Here is a 20,294-nt window from a genome sequence, read left to right as displayed (position 1 = left end):
TAGAAAAAAACTATACTTTTCAAAATAAATTTAACTATTTACTAGTTTTGAACTAATGTTTATAATGAATGAAAATATTATAATTTTAGACAGATTAAATATAAAAAAATTCAAACATTTAATTTTAAAAATATAAAAATTGACCTATTATTTACATTAAAATTTAAAAGCTAAAATGTAGTTTACACGATATAAAATTCTCTCCTATATTAAAAATAATTTAAATATTCACAATAATACTTTAAGCATTTAAAATGTTTATTCTTCCGTTAACCTGTTCACTAATGTAATTATAGATGAAAATACCTTTAATTTGAACGGGTTGATTATATAAAGATTTAAATGTTAGATTTTAGAAATATAAAAATTGATCCATTAATTATGTTAATACTCATAAACTAAAATATAAGGTATTCTATATAATATTATTATTACATTGAAAATTTAATTTTATTTAATAATTATATTAAAATGTTACTATTTAAATTTTTAAATAATTTTTTGAAAAATATAAATCATTTTTTAAATTTATTTCCATAAAAATTTAACTAATTTTACTTTTTTTTTTGAAAATTCATACTAAAATACTGTGATTTTACATATCTATCTACATTATATACTGAGTTTTAAATTAGCATATTGCCTTCTATTTTAATTTGATAAAAATCATAAAAATTAATATTCTTACCATTAAGAAGAGTATTTATTGTATCATAATATATAATATATAATGTGATTCATAATAATTTTTCTTTTATTAATATCTTAGAAGTTTAGATCTATTGTTTTTAATTTTTATATTTATTCAATTTTTTCTAAATAGAGTTAGATAGTATGTTCAAAAACAACCTTTTTTTTTTAATTACATTAATATGTAGTTTAAACTTTCCTTTAATTCCTTATTATTGAAAATTAATATTGTAACAGCCCGGCCCTTTCACCGGCACTGTTACCGTTCACGGCCCAGGGCTATCCCTCGCCTGGCCTCGCCACCTCGGGCTTTCCACTGGCGTCATGAACAGCTTTTAACATCCATTCACCCTCACGGGTTCCTGGCAGGATTTGTCCCCTTGGGTTCTCGCATCGCATCCTTCCCCAAGTGGATTTGACCCAAATTTCCCTTTGGAAATTAGGTCGCCTCCCCCACTAACAACTGGTACTCACTCTCACCAGACTATTCTCTTAAAGTGGGAGGTCAAGGGTTCGAGTAGTGGGGGAGGCGACCTAATTTCCTAAGGGAAATTTGGGCCAAATCCACTTGGGGAAGGATGCGACGTCGAGAACCCAAGGGGACAAATCCTGCCCGGAACCCGTGAGGGTGAAGGGATGTTAAGAGCTGTTCATACGCCAGTGAAAAGCCCGAGGTGGCAAGAGGCCAGGCGAGGGATAGCCCTGGGTGTGAACGGTAAAACCTCGCCCCCGAAAGTTGAGTTTTGGCTTGAAAGCAGACTTTCGGCCGCCGAAGGAAGGATTCGGCCGCCGAAGGAAGGATTCGGCCGCCGAAAGTGCCTGACTTTCATCTCTGGAGTGGGACTTTCTGTAATACCCGACTAGACTCCGGTATCAGAATTCCTACCGTCCGGTGGAATCTCGGATGTCGGAAGCCTCTAGTAGGGTAGAAACATGTTTTCATAAAATGTTTTAATTGTTTTAATGATTTTTAAGTAAAGAGGAAATGAGTTTTTGAATGAAAACACCTTTGGAGGAAACTCAGGTTCGGCCGCCGAAACTCAAAGTTCGGCCACCGAACATGCATGCGTTTTGGAGGCACGTTAGGCCCCCGAAAGCATGAGTGAGGGAAGTCCAGGTTCGGCCGCTGAAAGTCAAGTTCGGCCGCCGAACATGGCATGCATGCGGAAGCACTTTCGGCCCCCGAACGTGGCCTGGCCAGCCACTATAAAAGGGTCCCTTAGCCGAAAACGGGCGAGCTTTTCCCCATTTTCGGCCAAGGTGAGTCCTTCCGCCATTCCTCACCATCTTTGAGTTCTTCCCTTCAAATCTTTCAAGTTTTTCACAAGCTTTTGCTTTGTTTTGAAGATTTGAGCTTTTGAGCAAAGTTTTGGAGCTTGGAGGTTCAAGAATCCAACTTCTCTCACCTTCGAGTTCTAGGTCGTCTCTCTCCCGATCTTCAAGAGGTAAGAGCCGATCTTAAGCTCAATATATATTTTAAGTAAGTTTTATGCAAGATCTATGGGGTAGAATGCATGTTTAGCTCATAGTTAGGTTTTTGAGTTAATGATATGTTTTGAACAATGTATGTTGGATTGTGTTGTTGTTGTGTGTTGTAGTTGGGGTTTAAGTTAGTTTGAGGCCCCTAGGAACCATTGTATGTATAATTGCATGATTTGGATGAGTTATATGCATGTTGGAAGAGTTAGAAGGCAAATGTGCATAAAGGAGCCAAGTTTCTGCCCTTTGGCAGAAACCAGGTTCGGCAGCCGAAGGCACTTTCGGCCGCCGAACATGGCTGGGAAGGCAGGCCTTTCGGCTGCCGAAGTTGCCCCCGAAAGGAGACTTTTGTCTCTGTCTGGGACTTTCGGCCGCCGAAGGTGCCGCCGAACATGCATGAGTTTCGCCTCTGTCTGGGAGTTTCGGCCGCCGAACCTGCCTGACTTTCGACTCTGGAGGGACTTTCGGCCGCCGAAAGTGCCCTGTTCAGCCATTTCATGCATGTATTTCTATGATTATTTCATGATGTTTTAGGGGGTTTTTGGGGAGTATATTAGAGTTATGTTTATGTATGTTTGGTCCCTCATTGGAGTCCACCTGTGTAGGTTCGGACCCGAGGAACCGAGGACCCCAGCAGTGAGCCAGCTGCTACAGAGTTTGTCAGAGCTAGCCAGAGGTGAGTGGAATAAACCTTAAGTTTTAAAATAAATGAAATATGAATTTTGAGCATGATCCATGCATCATGAATGCCATGAGATATAGTAGGTTGTTTGCATTAGTATTCACGAATATGTTGCATTGCATTTATGATGTTGATGTGGATTGGTTATTGGATGATCCTTTAGTCCTCATATGGCATGATGATGTTACGGCATGATATAGTATGGAAGTCCAGGTTGTACCCATTCTACGTCCCTGGCACGATGTAAGAGAAAGTCCAGGTTGTACCCATTCTACGTCCCTGGCACATTGGTATATTATGATATGTTATGATAAGGGAAAGACCGGTTGTACCCATTCTACGTCCCAGCACAGTTGGACTATGTAGAGGACTATTGGTGACAATACCATCCGAGATGTGATTAGTTGTGATGTGTTGCATTACATAATGGCATGAAATTTTAATATATGATTTCACTATTCTGCTCACTGGGCTTTGTAGCTCACCCCTCTCCCCTAACCCCAGATGTGCAGGTACAGGGTAGACCAGGAGGTTAGCCAGAGTTTTGAAGTATGTTTATGTAATAGTTAGATTGTGGACATGACAATTGTACTATGATAAATTGTAAAATGATGTAAGAGATTATAGTATGTTATGTAATGAGGTATATTGAGGTTATAGATGTGCTTGACCCTATGAGTATTGTAATCCCTTGTTGATGCATGATCTTAGATATTTGATGATACAGATGTTAGCCAACTCAACGCATGTATATCGTCCATTGGGGCATTGATGAGATCCCACAGAGGGGTCAAGTTTATGATTATGTTTTAGTGCATGCACAGGTTGAGTTTGGTGTATGAGAAATGAATGAAAGAAAAGTTTAAATTTTTATGCATGTTGTTGATCATGTATGGGATTATACAGGTTTACAGGTTACATGTCAGGCTTGCTATGGGTCCCGGCGGCCTTAAGTCGACCCGGATCCTAGCGCCGGTAGCGGTCCGATTTTCGGGTCGTTACACTTTCGGCCGCCGAAGGTGCAGCCGAAAGTGCCCGAGTTTCGTCTCTGGAGAGAGGGTTCGGCCGCCGAAGGTGCCGCCGAAAGTGCCCTGTCCAGCCTTTTCAAGGTTGTTTTCTATGCATGTTTAAGTGATGTTTTAGGGGGTTGTTTATGAGTTGTTTAGAGTGTGTTTGGCACCTCATTCGAGTCCACATGTGTAGGATTGGACCCGAGGGACCGAAGAGGCCAGCAGTGTTAGCAGTTGCAGAGTCAGTCCAGCGTCTGCCAGAGGTGAGTAGAACTAACTTAATCTTTTATTTTATAAAATCAAATGCCTAGAGCATGTTCATGCATCATGTTTATATGTAATAGGTTGATTGCACTAGTTACACGAATATGAAGCATTGCATTATTTACTGTTGATGGAGATTGGACCAAGGACGACCCCACTAGCCCTAGAGATGTTGTGAGACCTGGCCGGGTCAGGCATACATATACAGTTGTTGTAAGACCTGGCCGGGCCAGGCATACGAAGGTTGTGAGACTCGGCTGGGCCGGGCATACTGAGACTGGAAGGGATGTTTTGGGGTTGGGTCCAATCTGTGATATGACTTGTTTGTGCTGTGACGCATTTCATGAAAGCATGTAATTAATGAACTGTTTTCTTTGTTTCTACTCACTGGGCTTTTTAGCTCACCCCTCTCCCTAACCCCAGTTTTGCAGGTCAGCGGTAGGCCAGGAAGACGTCAAGAGCAAAAGTTTTGCTTATGTAATAGTATTAGCTTAGTACCTTTAGCGTGGACATGTATTATAATTGGTATATTGATTTGTAAGAGAATGTAATACAAGTATAGTAGCGTTATGTTTATGGAATAGTGCTGTGCTTAGCCCTAAGACTTGGTTAGTCCCTGTTTAATGCATGATGTATGTTATGCTAGATGTTGAGTTATGTTTGAACTAATCTTGTGGCATGTGTTGTGTATCACGCTATGGTAATGGATGAGGACCCTAGTGGAGGTCTTGTGTTGTGGCTTGATGCATGCACAAGTTAGGTTTGGTTCTCTGGATGTGACTCCGGCTTGATGTATGCTATGTAGACCCAGCTAGAGTTTTGATGAGGGCTCTAGTAGGGGTCCTTTTATGTTTTCAATTATGTCGCATACAGGTCAGGTTCGGTTTGTACTTCAGATGTTTGAGTTTTTATGTTAAAGTTTTGATCATGTATGGGATTTGACCAGGTGATATGAGGTATGTTTGGCTTGCTACGGGTCCCGGCGGCCTTAAGCCGATCTGGATCCTAACGCCGGTGGCGGTTCGGGCCGTTACGGTAGGGTATCGGTTTCCGGGTCGTTACAAATATATTATATAATATATAAAAATTTACAAAATATTACAATGAGTATTAAAAACGTGTAACAAATATCGAATAAAAATTTGTAATCATTATGTTAGGTTTATGTGAAAATAAGTATTAATAAAAAATTAAATAATATGAATAATTGAGTACTAAATAATAAAATCAACTAAAATTATATAAACTATTGATTTGGCTAAAAATAACTTAAAATGACTGGTTAATTTGTAAAAGAAATAAGGTAAGGTGTTTGGCGCCAATTAGCAGTTACTCCGGCATTCATATCAGTAATGTATTAAAAAAGTTAAATATAAGCAAGTATTTTGCATTTAAAAAGAGTGCGTAAGAATATTTATTTTGAATTGTATATAAAATATGGAGTTAGCTAGTGATTTTATGGTAATTTGTGTTATAAAAGTTTGGATCAATTCAAAAAAGAACGAATCTTAACATTAGAATACCTAAATCTTTTTCTATGAGCATACTTATTTGACCGAGTGTCATAATTTATTAAATATTATCACATAAGCTATTATACGGTTTTAGCTTATAAGAAAATATTATGTCATATCAATAATACGAGCAATGTCGTCGCCTACTTAAAGTACAGTACCAGTATTTACAATCTTTACTTTTCTATTATATTACTCAATACGTTGGCGTATAATATTACTAATCTCGTCGGCTCGAATGGTTACAATTTTTTTTTTTTTTAAAAAATGCCTACAGTAGAAGGACTAATCAATTATTTTTTTATGTAAATATTTAATTTTTAATAAAAATCTAAAGTTTAATTTTATAAAATGTGTGGATTTATTAGTTTTTTTTAAGGAAAAATTTAATATATGGGGACTTAAATTCGAGTTTACTAAATAAGAGTTATATTTTTTATCATTTTTTTAATAAAATGCTTTTAATCACTTAATTGAACTTATTAAATCCGTAATGGAATTCACTCTCTTACAAAGGATAAGCCTACTTTTTTTTTTTTTTTAAATAGGAGGTTGGGGGAGTCGAATCTCAGACCTCTCAGGTCTATCAGGATAAGCCTACTTATAACTGATTGAAAAAAAAAAATGGTGTAGCATATTAAAAGATTCAATGAAATATCAAATAAAAACTAAAAAAATTTCTTTATTTTTAGTAATAACTAAAACAGAAAAAACGTTAAAAACAAAAAAAATTGCATGAGCATAATATTCTCATTACAATTATTTAAAATAAAATTATAGTTTTAAAATTATTTAAATGAATGAATATTAATGAAATAATTTACAGTAAATGAAATTAGAAGAGAATAAGATGAGAAAAATGATATGCATGTGTGGGAAACTCTGTGGGTGGGGCAAGGAATTGTTCACAAAAGAAAAATTAAAAAGAAAAAAAAAAGGCAGAGAGAGGGGGAATCCGGGAAGGTACCGTGAGAAATTAAAGATTAAAAGAAAAATATAAAATTATTATTTAGTTTATATAATATAAGAAAATTTATTATTTAATTTAAAAAATACAATAACGTTTAATAGTTAAGTGTTGAGAGAAAATTTAAAATATTTTTAATAAAAAATAATTAATTAGTATATATTTTTATAAAATTAATAAATTAATAAAATATTTTTAAATTACTTTATTCATAAATAAATAATATTTTTATTACATATAAAAATATTTATTCAAATTTTAGTTTTAACCTTATATCAAATCCCATTAATTTTCAAGTACTGTTGTTTTTTTTCTTAAAAAATATTTAATATTCAATTTTTTAACCTTCCACTAAACGAGGTCCTTATTTAGCGTAAGGTAATGGTTTTCTATCTTCATTGATGTTTTGTCCAAAATAATGTTTTTTAAGCATAAATTTATAATTTATTTTCTAAAATAAATCAGTTCTTATATCTTCCTATTTTAATTATTATTGATTAAAATATTATTAAAATATTAAATAAATTTGAAAAATCTCAAATCCTATTTGTGGTTTATTAATTCTTATTTAAAAAAAATATTATTAAAATAATAAAAATTTAGAATATATATGTTGCAGTCAGGATTTCGATTTTGCTTTTTATGAAAATTGAAATCAAATATCAATTCATTTGAAGTCTTTCAAATAAAAACAAAATCAACTAATTTTCGTAATTGAAACTGAAATTGAGAATTTGTTAAAAATGAAAATTATTTTTCAGAAAAATATGATTTATATTTTATAATATTTAGAACAATTCTTCAAACGTTGAAATTCCAATAAAAATGATAGTACTAATATTACATCAAAATAAAAAAAATCGACAAAATAACATAAAAATAATAATTTAATTAAGCAAAATGCTAAAATCAAATTAAATATCACACAAAAATATAGGATAACACCAAACATCTATAATGTTATATATTTTTTATTTAAAATATATCAGAGAGATTTATAATTTAGTCTCTGAGTATTACTATTATTAACAAGTCAGTCTCTATATTTTTCAGAAACTATTAAAACGCTATTATCTTTTTTCTTCATCACCAAAATAGTTATTCCGTCTATTTCTGTCGTTAAAAATATAGTAAAAGGCTAAATTACCCCCTTTTTTCCTCCTCCTTCTTCTCCTCATTCTCTTTCTTTTTCTTTTTCTCCTTCTTCATCGGTTCTTCCTCTTCTTTTTCTTTTTCTTATTATTCTTTTTTTATTTTACTTTGATTTTTATTTTTATTCTTCTTATTTTAAGGAGGAGGAGAAGGCGATTCTTCTTTTTCTTATTTTTCTTCATCATCATCATATTCTTCTTCTCCTTCTTATTCTTTTTTTTCTTCTTCTTTCTTCTTCTCCTTCATCATCATCTTCTTTTTTTTTTTTTTTTTTTGAGGAGGAGGATGAAAAGTAACGATAATAACGTTTTAATAGATGTGATAAAATATATGAACTATTTCATTGATGGAAATAAATAATAAGGATATTTTAATACATATGAGAAAATATAAGGACGTTTTAATAGATTTTTGAAAATGTAGGGAGTGACTATTTTATTGACGGAAATAAACGATGAGGAGGGACTATTTCGTTGACGGAAAAAAACGATAAGGACATTTTAATACATATGAGAAAAGATAGAGACTATTTCACTGATGGAAAGAAACGATGGAAACGTTTTAATAGATATGAGAAAAGATAAGAATGTTTTAATGGATTTCTAAAAATATAAGGACTGACTTGTTAATAATAACAATATTCAATGACTAAATAAGGGATTTTATTTGAGGAAAAAATTGAATTTTAAAAATTTTCTCTCTCATTCTTTATCTATTTTTAACAGAAAAGATGATGAAAGGACTATCTTGTTGACAGAGAGAAAATATAAGAACGTTTTAATAGGTTTCTGAAAATATAGGGACTGACTTATTATTAATGATGATATCTAAGGACTAAATTATAAATCTCTCAATATATAATTACAATGAATTTTTATTTATTTATAAAAAATAATTTATATTTAAAAATATTTTTTGGAAAATTTTTACTAATATAATTTATTTTTTATTGTTTAATTTTAATTTAAAAAATAAAATATATTAACAATTATATATATATAAGTAAATGATATTATTAAAATATGGAAAATAAATTTTTTAAAATAAATTATTTTCTTGAAAAATGCTTAATTTTTTTCTTTAATTATGAAAATACTTTCTATTACTAAATTTTTTTAATATATAAAATGTTAAAAGATTAAAATTATTTTTTTAAAAATCATTTTCTGTGAAACAAGGAGGATAATATAAGGTAAAATTTAATTGTTTACATTTTTCAAAATAAAAAACTTTAATTAGCTTCCAAAAGCTTCATTCCCACATTTACACAATAGGTATACCCCTGTGATCTAAATTTTGAGGCTCCATTTGTTTGTGGTAAATAAATTGTAATATTCTTTACTAAAAAAAAAAAATTGTAATATTTTTTATATAAAATATTTTTTTAACAATACAAATATTTATTTTTTATTATTTAATTTTAATTTAAAAAGCAAATTTATTAATTAAAAAGTAAATTATATTAATAAATTTGTATAGAGAGATTTTAATAAAATTTTTAAAATATAAAACATTATTTGATTTTTCATGTGCAAAAAATATTTTCAATTAATTAAAATTTTTAAATATTTCAAACATTAAAAAATATAATAATTTTTTTTTAAAAAAATATTTTTCTTAAAATAAATCCAACCTAATAAAGTTCTGATGGCTTGATATTTTTTATCCTTCTATTTTTATTATTTTTATTCGTAAAACTTCTATTTTCAATTTATGAAAGATTAAGCAATAATTTTTAGCTTATATCTCTGTATTATTTCAAATTAATTTATTCTATATTTAAATTTAAATTATAATATATTAAATATTTAAATTTATAAAATTATAATTAATTACAAATTAATAACTCATTAAAAGAATCGGAAATAGTTTGCATTGTTAACTCTCCTCAAAATTTTTAAAATGAAATTAATAATATGTGTAATTAAATTTACCTTCTTTCACTAAAATTATCGGCTATATAATTAATTTATATTTAATTATTAATAATTATACATTTAAGCATTTAAATAGATTATAATTTGATTAAATATATAATTTATTCCAACACTTTTATTTTATTCTGGCAATTTTATTTATGTTCTGTTTATTCTTTTAATTTTTGAATATTTTTATAAAATTAAAAAATATATATTATTTTTTTAATTTTTAATTATTAAATAATTTAATATTTATAATGTAGTAATACGTGAATATTAAAAATCAGTTATAAAAATTAAGCTTACACTGCAAAAAAAGAATTAAGCTTAACACGTAAATATCAAAAATAAGTTATAAGAATTAAGCTATCTCATATGAAAGTGAAAGAAATAAATAGAATAAAATTAAAATTAAAGAATAAAATAATTTTTAAAATTAAAATTAAAAAATAAAATAATTTTGTATAAAAAAAGAGAGAACAAATTATATATTTTATCAAAATTTATTTGTTCAGTGGATTGTACTGGGTGTAAATTTATATTTTGCCATAAATTTCTCCATAAGGATTAAGCGACGTCGTAAGTAGATCCAGCATGGACTGGGAGTGGCACGGCGTCGTTTCTGTAAATCCCGGCTTTTGTATTTGTCCGCGAGGTTGAAGGATCCACCCACCGAAAGTGGAAAAGGAATTATTCCTTGCCTGAAATATTTTTTTGAAGTTTCATCTTTCAATCAGATTCAAAGGACACCGCACCACGCAACGGAGAAGTCGAAAAGAAGAAAGCAATAAGACCCAGCGCTCTCTCCTTCTAAGCTTGCCGAAAATGGCGGCGACGGCGGCGACGAAGCGCAAAGGAACCAACTCAGGCTCTGATGGAATGAATGCAAGGGTTTGGCTTTATTCAATTTTACTCACTCTTCAATACGGAGCTCAGCCTCTGATTTCCAAGCGTTTCACCGGGTAGTTTCTTTTATCTCAACTGCTTGTAGCTCTTCCTTCAAACGATCGTGCAGCAATGTAATTAGATGCTCATGAAGATTATAGCAATAATTGACTGTTTGAAATGTATCATAATTTCTTTTGAATTTGCATCATTTGGAAGAATAATAAAAGCGAAGGTAAATTGTTGAGGAAAATGAAAAGAGAAAAAAGAAGTGAAGGAAATGAGTTTTCCTTTCCATCCATGTGTTTGGTGAGATAAGAAAAAAGAGGAGAAAGGAACACACGTTTAACAGTTGTAAAATTCATTACTGTTTTATGTCCTTTCCAGTTTTACTTACTTTTGGAAGGAAAGAGAAGGGTTTGGCGGATTTTCATGGAGAGTAACTGGACACTGCATATATACAATTTTGGTTTTGAAGATTTATCTTGTATTTTTTGTGGCCCAAGTGTGGTTGCAACATGATAAGACCATTGCAAAAGTGATCTACAGTAACATTAAATTTTGTGGACTTTTTTGGACTATCAGTATTTTTGGCTTATTGCATTGGATTTATTACAATGCGGTCTATATGTTTTGGGTGATTTCTCTTGATTGAGTATCCTGTTATGGTGTCTGATATACTCTGATTCACTTTTTGCAATTGGGTAAATCCATAATAGAGTTTAAATTCGCTGCGAATTAGAGTTTAATATGAACCACTTTGTACACATATTTTTACCTCTCTCTCAAAATTATTTGTTATTTGTCAATTCTATGAGCTAAAATGCAGACACTTGGTATTTGCATATCCAACGTTGCTCTCAAGTCAAAATTGGCTTTGCATTCTTCCTGTGGATGAAAATGCTAAAGTTGCTGTGGTCACTATGTTAGAAATGCCTTATTAGTGCTTGAGAGTAAAAGCTATAGCTTTTATATCTTATTGAACCGCCCTGAAGTTTGCAGCTTCATTTTTTGACCAATGGCTTTGAGCCCAATGATATGGGATCTCAAGTATCAAGTTCGAACCTGAAGCACACATTGGGAGCATTGCAGCATCCCATGTGTGGAATTATGGGAGTTTTGCAATCTTGATTTTATTCTTGACAGGATCTATAGGTCATTTTCTCACTTTTTATCTAAAATCAAGTTAGTGTATAATTTAGTTGTGGTAGTTTTTTTTTTTCCCTCCTTTTATGTTGGTTATCAATAATTGTTGTGTAATCTGTGAAATGCTAGTGAATGCATTATGCATTTTCATGCAGGCGAGAAGTTATCGTGACTACCTCAGTCTTGATGTGTGAGATGGCTAAGGTAATTCATTTGTCATATATATGACTATCGTCTTCCTTTTGTTGTTATTTTATTCCATTATAGTAAAAAGAAAAAAAAATGTACTTTTCCTGATAAGTAATTATTTACTTGTTTATTTATGAGGCTTAGGTAATATGTGCCCTAATTCTCATGGCAAGAAATGGTAGTTTGAAGAAATTATCCAAGGAGTGGACTTTGGTTGGTTCTCTCACTGCATCAGGACTTCCTGCAGCTATTTATGCGTTGCAAAACAGCTTGCTGCAGATTTCTTACAGGAATCTTGATTCACTCACATTCTCAATGCTGAACCAGACAAAAATAATTTTCACTGCATTGTTTACGTTTATAATATTGAGGTATGTTTCCCAATATTAGTTTTGTCAAAATGTTCATCTCTTTTGAATGGTTTTGAGCTTATAATGATGATATCCATTAGCCAAACATTTAATGTTATAAAAGCAAGAAACTAATTTGTGCTTGTGTTATTTTTTATCGTTGGGATGATTCACTTGGCATCTGGCTCCTTGATTTCAAACTTCATATTCTGTTAGCAAATGCTTGCTTTAATGGTTGATTAGCCATGGGGGATGATCCTTTTTGGTTCAAATACTGTTCTAGATAAGAACCTACCTTTGGTTCTTTGATTTTTATGAACCAGACCAAGAACCAAACCAAAGTTTGGTTCTAGTTCAGTTCCAAGGTATTTCAGTATATTTCTGGTTCTATTTTAACTTTAACTTTTTTTTTGGTTTCAATTTTAGTTCAAATTGTTATTTTTACACGTAATATTACATCCTTATGTTTATTTGAAAATAGAAAACAATTTTACATTTATAATGACAAACTATAACAAAAATAATAATATTATATTAAAATAATAATGATATTAATATAAGAAATATACTTATATAATTCTTAGTGAAAATATTATATTATCTTAATAAGAATATTGCATTTCCTTCTATATATTTCTTAAATATATGATCTTTAATTAAAAGATATATATATATATATATATATATATATATATATATGACTGACATGTGATTCGGTTATATAATTAAGGATTAAAAGGTAATTTAATCCATTTAGAACTGAAAATTATTGGAAAAAAATAAAAGGGAATAATGGTCAAACAAATTCTGAACTATTCGTGTCTTAACAGATATATCTCAAAGTATAAAAGTTAACTAATATACTCTAAACTAACCCCTTAAATTTATTTATACCCTACCGTTAGTTTGACAGTTAGATTTAACAAAAATATCACGTCATAATCCTAGTCAGCACTAAAAAATTAATATTTTAATATAATCCAAATATATAATTATCAAAAATACCCCAAATTTTATCAATTTTAATAATTACATCCTCAACTTTTTTTTAACAAATATACTTCAAATCAGTTTTTGATTTGTTTGATTTTTAATTTTGATTCGACTTATAATTTTAGATGACATATTTCTAAGAGCCAATAATTCATTTTTTGATTTTTTTTTTTCGATAAGTGTAATTTTTTGCGTAGTTATCAATTATAAGTGTTGGGCTAATAATAGTACTAGTAAATCAAGAATCACAATTCTCATTATCTAAACATTAATTATATTTATTATAACTATTTTTATAGAGTTGAAAGTCAATAATTAGTTTAATTAATATAAAATGGCAAAAGTAAATTTAATTTATGACTATATTTTATATATTGTATAATGAATTTATCCATTTTAGATTTATTAAACATATTATTGACTTTCAGCCCAGTCAAAGTGAATATAATAAATATAATTAATTTTTTAAGTTCAGAGAATTGTGATTCTTAATTTAGTAGAGTTAATGTTATCACAATACTTATGACCTACAACTATACAAAAAGTTGCGCTTGTCAATGTAAAAAAAAATTGAAAAATGAATTATTGGGTCTTAAAAATATGTTGTTCGAAATTATAAATAAACCAAATCCAAATTAAAAATCAAATAAAATTGAAATATTGATTTGGGACATATTTGTTAAAAAGAAAGTTTAGGGTATAATTGTTGAAATTGATAAAGTTTAGAGTTTTTTCAACAAGTATCAGTTATATTAATTTTTGGTACGGATTAGTATGATGACGTGACATTTCCATCAAATTTAACGGTTAAACTTAATGTTATGGTTAAATAAATTTATGTGATTAGTTTAGGATATATTAGTTGCGGTTTGCGATATATTTGTTAAAATACGAATAGTTTAGAGTTTTTTTTTTTGCCATTATCCTAAAAAAAAATAAAAATAACACTAAATCATACACACTTGTAATTAAAGATAAGTTAGATAATATATCTATATACAAATTTGGGAAAAGTATAAAAAAGTAATTTGTGATTTCATGGGTTTTCCAGAGTCTTTGGTTTAATTAAGGGTATGGGGTTCAATTGTGTGTCTAAATATTACCTCATAGTATCGTGCCATTTGCAAATAGTGACAATCTGTAGACCCCATGCTAATGTGGAACCACAGATCTTGAAATAAACCCGAAGTGAAAAACTGGTGAAACCATATGGTACTTTTTTTGTAATTTTTTCTATAATTTTAATGATATATATATTAAAATTAGGAAAATATATCTTGAAACATATGTATAAAATTGATTCTTTGGTTTAGTATTGTTTTGGTATGGTTTGGGACAATTTCGGTTCGGTTTTGGATGAAGAGCCAGAGTCAAACCAAAACAATAGACATAAGTTCAGTTTGGGGCCCTAAGAACCATGTACACCCTACTCTGCCATAGTGTTCACAAACAAATAGTGTAAGAAAGACCAAAAATTATGATTTATTCTTCATGCAAATGACATATATTGGTATCTTGGCATTCTGTCTCTTGAAATACTATCTGGACAACGTTTACAAGTTAAGTTTATTCCATCCTGAAACTGAAGCTACTATACAACGACTTTCTTTTTTTTTTTTGTTGTATGTTCGTTTAGTGTATGATTTTTATAAGAGAACCATTTTTAGTTACTACAACATATATGAGGCCATCTCTAGTACTACAAAAACAAAGCATGTCAAAAATTAATTGGAAAGTTGATGTGTATGGGAAATAAAATTGGACCTCATTGGCAACCCTTGACCATAACAGCATTTTTAGAATTTCTTCTCCATTTTCCTTTGGTTTTAACTTTTCTGCTCATCAGGCAGAAAAACATGATAGAGTATGTATGTGTAGATAAAACTAGTTATGATGAGCTATAGGATTTCTGAGTCATGTGGAATCTCCATTTAGCCTAATATCTAGGCTGAATGTGTAGGCAGAAGCAGTCAATCCAGCAAATTGGTGCTTTGTTCTTGTTGATCATGGCAGCTGTTCTTCTTAGTGTTGGTGAAGGGTCCAGCAAAGGGTCCAGCAGTAGTAACCCTGATCAAATTCTATTTTATGGGATTGTTCCTGTTCTTGTTGCTTCTGTTCTTTCTGGCCTTGCTTCAGCTTTGTGTCAATGGGCTTCGCAGGTTTCTGAAACTGGTTTAATATTTGATTTAAAATATTTTCTTACTTGTGAATCGTGACCCTGCCCTTCTCTTACAGTTTACCTTTTGTTACAGGTTAAGAAACATTCTTCATACTTGATGACTGTAGAAATGTCCATTGTTGGGAGCTTGTGCTTGCTGGCCAGCACCACTAAGTCTCCAGATGGTGAAGCTATTAGAAAATATGGATTCTTTCATGGTTGGACTCCACTGACTATGGTAATGATATTACTGATAAATTCTTTCCCAGATAAAGACAAAGGAAGCTCCTCGCAGTTGCTATTGTGGTGAAGGGATGGAGTGGGATTGATTGATGTTTTAAATTTCGGATCTTGTGAAAATTCTTTCCTTGGTAGGGGCTAAGTAAACCATAAGCATCCTAAAAGTAAAACATTATATTTAAGAAAATTGTGTTTTGATTCACTAATTGCTGAGATGTAGGCTGGGAAACAGTTGCCATTTTTTCTATTCTGATGGCGAAGGTGCAGAGATCTTTGGTTTGAACTGGTTTGCAATTGATACTTCTTAGGGCTTAATGGAACCCAACCCAAAAATAACTTCTCTAGAGCTTTTGAAGTGATCTCATGCATCTTAAGAGAAAATGAAAAATATGGGAAATTTAGAAGTATAAATTATTCTAAACGGAATATGGAAAATGACTTTTGATAGTCTCAAGCAAAAAATTTAACAATTTTCTTTGTTTTGTTGTTCCTTCTGTCAGATAAGTTATTCGTTACTTAAATCTGAATTAATTGTCTTCTGTTATGTTTCAGATTCCAGTTATAGCTAATGCTCTTGGTGGAATACTTGTTGGCCTGGTAACAAGCCATGCAGGGGGTGTTAGAAAGGTAACTCTGTAAAAGTAAATAAATTTGTATTCTGGCTTTTCAGCTAAACCTTCTAATTTATAGGAAAATTTACCATGTAGTTATTGTGGTATAAAGCAACTAACTGCTTAGTCCCTCTATTTTTAACATAAATTAGTTAGTTCTTATCTTTTCAGACTTAAAGATTTAGTCCCTGTCTTGACAAATTGTTGACTATGTTGTCCTTTCATTTATTTAAATTGTTAATAAAATGTGAAAGGGCTAAAAAACTATTGTATATAATTAATCCATGCAATTTAAAAATACTATTGTTAGTCCTTGCAATTTCAAAAGATCAACTATTCAATTCTTGTAATTTCAAAATTATATATGTTTAGTTTTTGTAATTCACGGAAGGGATTGAATAGTTAACAGTTTGAAAAATGTGGATTAACTATGCATTTTGAAAATAGAGGGATCAAGTAGTTCTTTCTCTAAACCATAAGGAGTAGTAATTTTCCCTAATTTATATTAATTGTAGTTTTAATATTGGTAACTAGCGTGGCTTATTTAGTGAGAGATGTAGTTCTTTCTCTCTCTCATTGTGATCACTTCAGCCAACTATAAGGATGTGAGTTGGAGTCTCTCTCTCTCTCTCTCGTTTTTGCCCTCTTTTTGTCTCAATTTTTCTTTTTTGGGAAACATTAAGTAAAATTGCCCCCCCCCCCTCTCTCTCTCTCTCTCTCTCTCGTTTTTGCCCACTTTTTGTCTCAGTTTTTCTTTTTTGAGAAACATTAATTAAAATTGCCCTCTCTCTCTCTCTCTCTTTTGTCTCAATTTTTCTTTTTTTGGCCCTCTTTTTGTCTCAATTTTTCTTTTTTGAGAAACATTAAGTAAATTTGGGCAATTTAAAAAATTTTAGATTCTATTTGGAAGGATTCTTAATAACGAATTTTTTATTAGGAAAATTAACTATTTAGTCCCTGTAGTATGATAAAATTCATTAGTTGGTCCTTCTATTTTGAAAAATGCATTAAAATGTTTCTGAAATTTTAAAAAGCTTATTAATTAGTCTATTTGTTAATTTTAGCCGTTAAGTATTGCAAAAAAGTCTAAAATGACTCTGATGTAGGGGATTAATTAATAGATATTTTAAAAATTTGAGGGACGAACTAATGAATTTTTCAAACCATAAGGACTAAACGGTAGAATAATTAATGGCTAAAATTAATAGAGAGACTAATTAGTAGATTTTTTAAGATGCTTGGGATGTTTGAGTATATTTTTCAAAATAGAGAGATCAAATAGTGAGTTTTGCATACCATAGGTCTAAGTAGTAATTTTCTTTTTTATTATTAAGACATCTGTGACCTCAACAAAACTTTCTAATGCATGCAGGGGTTTGTCATTGTTTCTGCACTACTTGTGACAGCTATGCTGCAGTTTATTTTTGAAGGGATACCACCGACATTGTATTGTTTGCTGGCTCTACCACTCGTCATTAGCAGCATTTCAATATACCAAAGGTATCCATATAGAGTAAAAAAGAAGGAATTGTGAAATACACTTCGCTGTAGCAGGGGAATTATTAGCACATCCCAGTTGGCGAAGTTTTTATTAGTTTTGCAAATCCCAGATTTGCAGAGGAAAGTTGCATATATCCTTTAGGAGTATATTCACCACTACCAGATTGGAGCACAAGGAAGTTGTACTATGCATTTGCAAAATTGATGAACAAGTATATTGGGTTCATGAAATCTGGAATTAAGTATTGATTGCGAGGAAATTAAAAAAAAAAAGGAACTATATAGGATTTATGGCCTTCTGAAAAATGCTCAATTGTTGGAGGAATGATGAATGTAGGTAGTTATGCATGATGAAAAACATATAATACCTTCATAACTTCTCAAGTGTTTATATAAATATAAGTTAAGGTAAATGTTTGGTTTTTAATTTAATAGGCTTTAAATATAATAATTTATTTCATATGATAGGTAAATTTAAAAAAGATTGATCGTGATTAATGGTTTAATTGGTTAAATTGAAGTAAATGTGAAAAAAAAAAAAAATTTCTCTTTAAGATTTCAATTTGAAGATGTAAATTTGAAAATTTGGAACTTCTAATTTTTTTTACCAAGGTTTTTTTATTAGCATTTTTTATACTTATTATATAATAAAACCCATCAAATTAAATTAATTTTAAGGATCTTTCAAAAATGAAAAATTAATATCGATAACAATTGATTCTTTTTAAAAAAGTCTATTGATTTAAAAAATTTTAATTTTACAATAAAATTTTAATTTTGTATTAAAAAATTTTAATTTTAAATTTATTATAATGATAATAATTTCTTAAATTAATTTTAACTAAATTTAAATTAACTATTTTTACTATAAATTAAATTTTAATTAAAAATTAAATTTATAATTATTTAAAATACTCAGTTAAAATTATTATTTAAATAAAAAAATTTAAGTATTTCAATTATATAATTTTAAAATTTTATTAAATTAAAATTTTAATATTTTAATTAAGATTTAATTGTAATTATTTAAACTATTTATGTGATAAAAATATTAATATATAATATGTAATGTAAGTTAATTTAAATTTTATTAAAATTAATTTAAAAAATTATTACATTTATAATAAATTTAAAAGTTAAAATTTTTTAATTTAAAATTAAAAACTTTAATTTTAAAAATTTATAAAATTATGATTTTTTTTATTCGACAGGTCTTAAGAAATAAAAAGGTCATTCCATTCTGGCCCATTACAATGAACCCACGTCCAGCCCAAAGCCAATATTGAAGACCGCTCTGGTACTCGATCGTGAACTTTGGGGAAGCAGCGGCGTCGAAAGGCAATACTGGTTGAACACTCATTTTTCGAATAGCTGAAGGAGCAAAAGCACAAACAGATGGGCAGCAGACTGGGAAGAAGAGTTGTTCACTTCGCAAACCTCCCGATCAAGCTCCTAATTCCTACAACCTTCAACAACATCAAGGAAATTGCCTTGAAAACTATCCCTTCCGCCTCCAAGATCGAAATCAAGCGCGTCCTCGAGTCCCTTTACGGTTTTGAGGTCGACAAGGTCCGCACTCTCAATATGGAAGGCAAGAAGAAAAAGATACGCGGATTATTAATCGCCAAACCTGACTACAAAAAGGCATACGTGACCTTGAGAAACCCACTTTCTATATCTCCGAATCTGTTTCCTTTGAAGTTTATTGAGGAGGAGAAGGAGAGAATGAACAAGCAGAGGAGGTCTAGTATTATGGAAGATGGTGAGGGGAAAAAGCATTGGCTTGACGGGAAGAAGGAAGAAAGAGTTGGATATGAGCAGGGAAGAGGGAGAGGTCGTGCTGGTGTTCGTGACTCCATGGCGGAGAAGGCCAAGTTTCCATGGAGCAGCATGAGGAGTCCTAGTCAATAGTTAGTTTTTTCCTTTCCATTTTTTGTTATGAGATATGAGTTTGTTAGTTTGATTTGATAATTTAGGGCTTTTTTAAGCTTATTGAATGTTTTTGGTCGGTACTGTTTGGGCTGTTCTACAGTATGAATAAGGCTTGCTCTTTTCAGAGGGGAATTTATTTTATCTTCAGAAAATTGTTCTCCTTTACTAACTGCATTTTTGTGTGTATCTTTGCTTTATTTTTCATGAAAATATGCCATAGTTTAAAGTTTAAGCTTGAACGTCTTGTTGACTGGAGTAGACAGACAGATAAGAAATTTTGGATACTATTTGCTTACTAGTTCAAATGGTTGCTCTTAGGTGAGTTGGAAATGTGAAATTTCAGGTTTATTTCACAAAATTTAGGTTTATCCTTATCATTTATTTTTTTTAGTTAGTATCACTTTGTGGTCTCTGTTGTTTTGTTTCTTGTACTTTTTACTTCAAAAATGAGAAAGAATCAAAATGGAATTTAGAATGAAGAGATGAGATGTTCTATATTAGCAAAGAGATGGACTACTTCATTATACTTCTATACAGTAATTTTTGCAGTAATTTCTTACCCATGCACACACTTTCTCTCTGATTTACCTTTTTCATGGGAAGGAGAAGGAGA

General features: G+C 30.5%; 2 protein-coding genes across 4 annotated transcripts; both read left to right on the top strand.

Annotated features, from left to right (window-relative positions):
* The first annotated feature begins 10,288 nt into the window (after nt 1-10,288).
* LOC110628535 (UDP-N-acetylglucosamine transporter ROCK1) lies at nt 10,289-18,055 on the top strand. Of its 3 annotated transcripts, XM_021775252.2 has the most exons (8): nt 10,500-10,639; nt 11,565-11,717; nt 11,864-11,912; nt 12,042-12,268; nt 15,201-15,399; nt 15,493-15,636; nt 16,191-16,265; nt 17,622-18,055. In XM_021775252.2, exons 3-8 carry the CDS (start codon nt 11,895-11,897, stop codon nt 17,781-17,783), a joined length of 825 nt encoding a protein of 274 aa, XP_021630944.1. In that variant the 5' UTR covers nt 10,500-10,639; nt 11,565-11,717; nt 11,864-11,894; the 3' UTR covers nt 17,784-18,055. The 3 variants fall into 3 exon arrangements, 2 of the variants coding, with proteins under 2 accessions (XP_021630943.1, XP_021630944.1); XM_021775251.2 differs by lacking the exon at nt 11,565-11,717 and having other exon boundaries at nt 10,307-10,639; XR_002490076.2 differs by lacking the exons at nt 11,565-11,717; nt 17,622-18,055 and having other exon boundaries at nt 10,289-10,639; nt 15,493-15,769.
* Nucleotides 18,056-19,040: 985 nt separating this feature from the next.
* On the top strand, nt 19,041-19,845 carry LOC110627710. Its single transcript, XM_021774060.2, has one exon. The coding sequence runs from the start codon at nt 19,145-19,147 to the stop codon at nt 19,658-19,660; it is 516 nt and encodes a 171-aa protein (XP_021629752.1). The 5' UTR covers nt 19,041-19,144; the 3' UTR covers nt 19,661-19,845.
* The last annotated feature ends 449 nt before the right edge of the window (nt 19,846-20,294 follow it).

This window comes from Manihot esculenta, chromosome 12 (assembly GCF_001659605.2).
Source record: "Manihot esculenta cultivar AM560-2 chromosome 12, M.esculenta_v8, whole genome shotgun sequence".
Taxonomy (NCBI): domain Eukaryota; kingdom Viridiplantae; phylum Streptophyta; class Magnoliopsida; order Malpighiales; family Euphorbiaceae; genus Manihot; species Manihot esculenta.
The sequence above is the reverse complement of the archived record's forward strand: the minus strand, read 5'-3'. Positions and strand labels throughout refer to the sequence as shown.

Excerpts from the sequence above, each read along its gene's own strand:
- LOC110627710 (XM_021774060.2), top strand. The coding sequence starts at position 19,145 with ATGGGCAGCAGACTGGGAAGAAGAGTTGTTCACTTCGCAAACCTCCCG.
- LOC110628535 (XM_021775251.2), top strand. The coding sequence starts at position 10,503 with ATGGCGGCGACGGCGGCGACGAAGCGCAAAGGAACCAACTCAGGCTCT. Across the intron at positions 11,913-12,041 it reads TGATGTGTGAGATGGCTAAG|GTAATATGTGCCCTAATTCT; the intron begins GTAATTCATTTG and ends TATGAGGCTTAG. Across the intron at positions 16,266-17,621 it reads ATGCAGGGGGTGTTAGAAAG|GGGTTTGTCATTGTTTCTGC; the intron begins GTAACTCTGTAA and ends TAATGCATGCAG.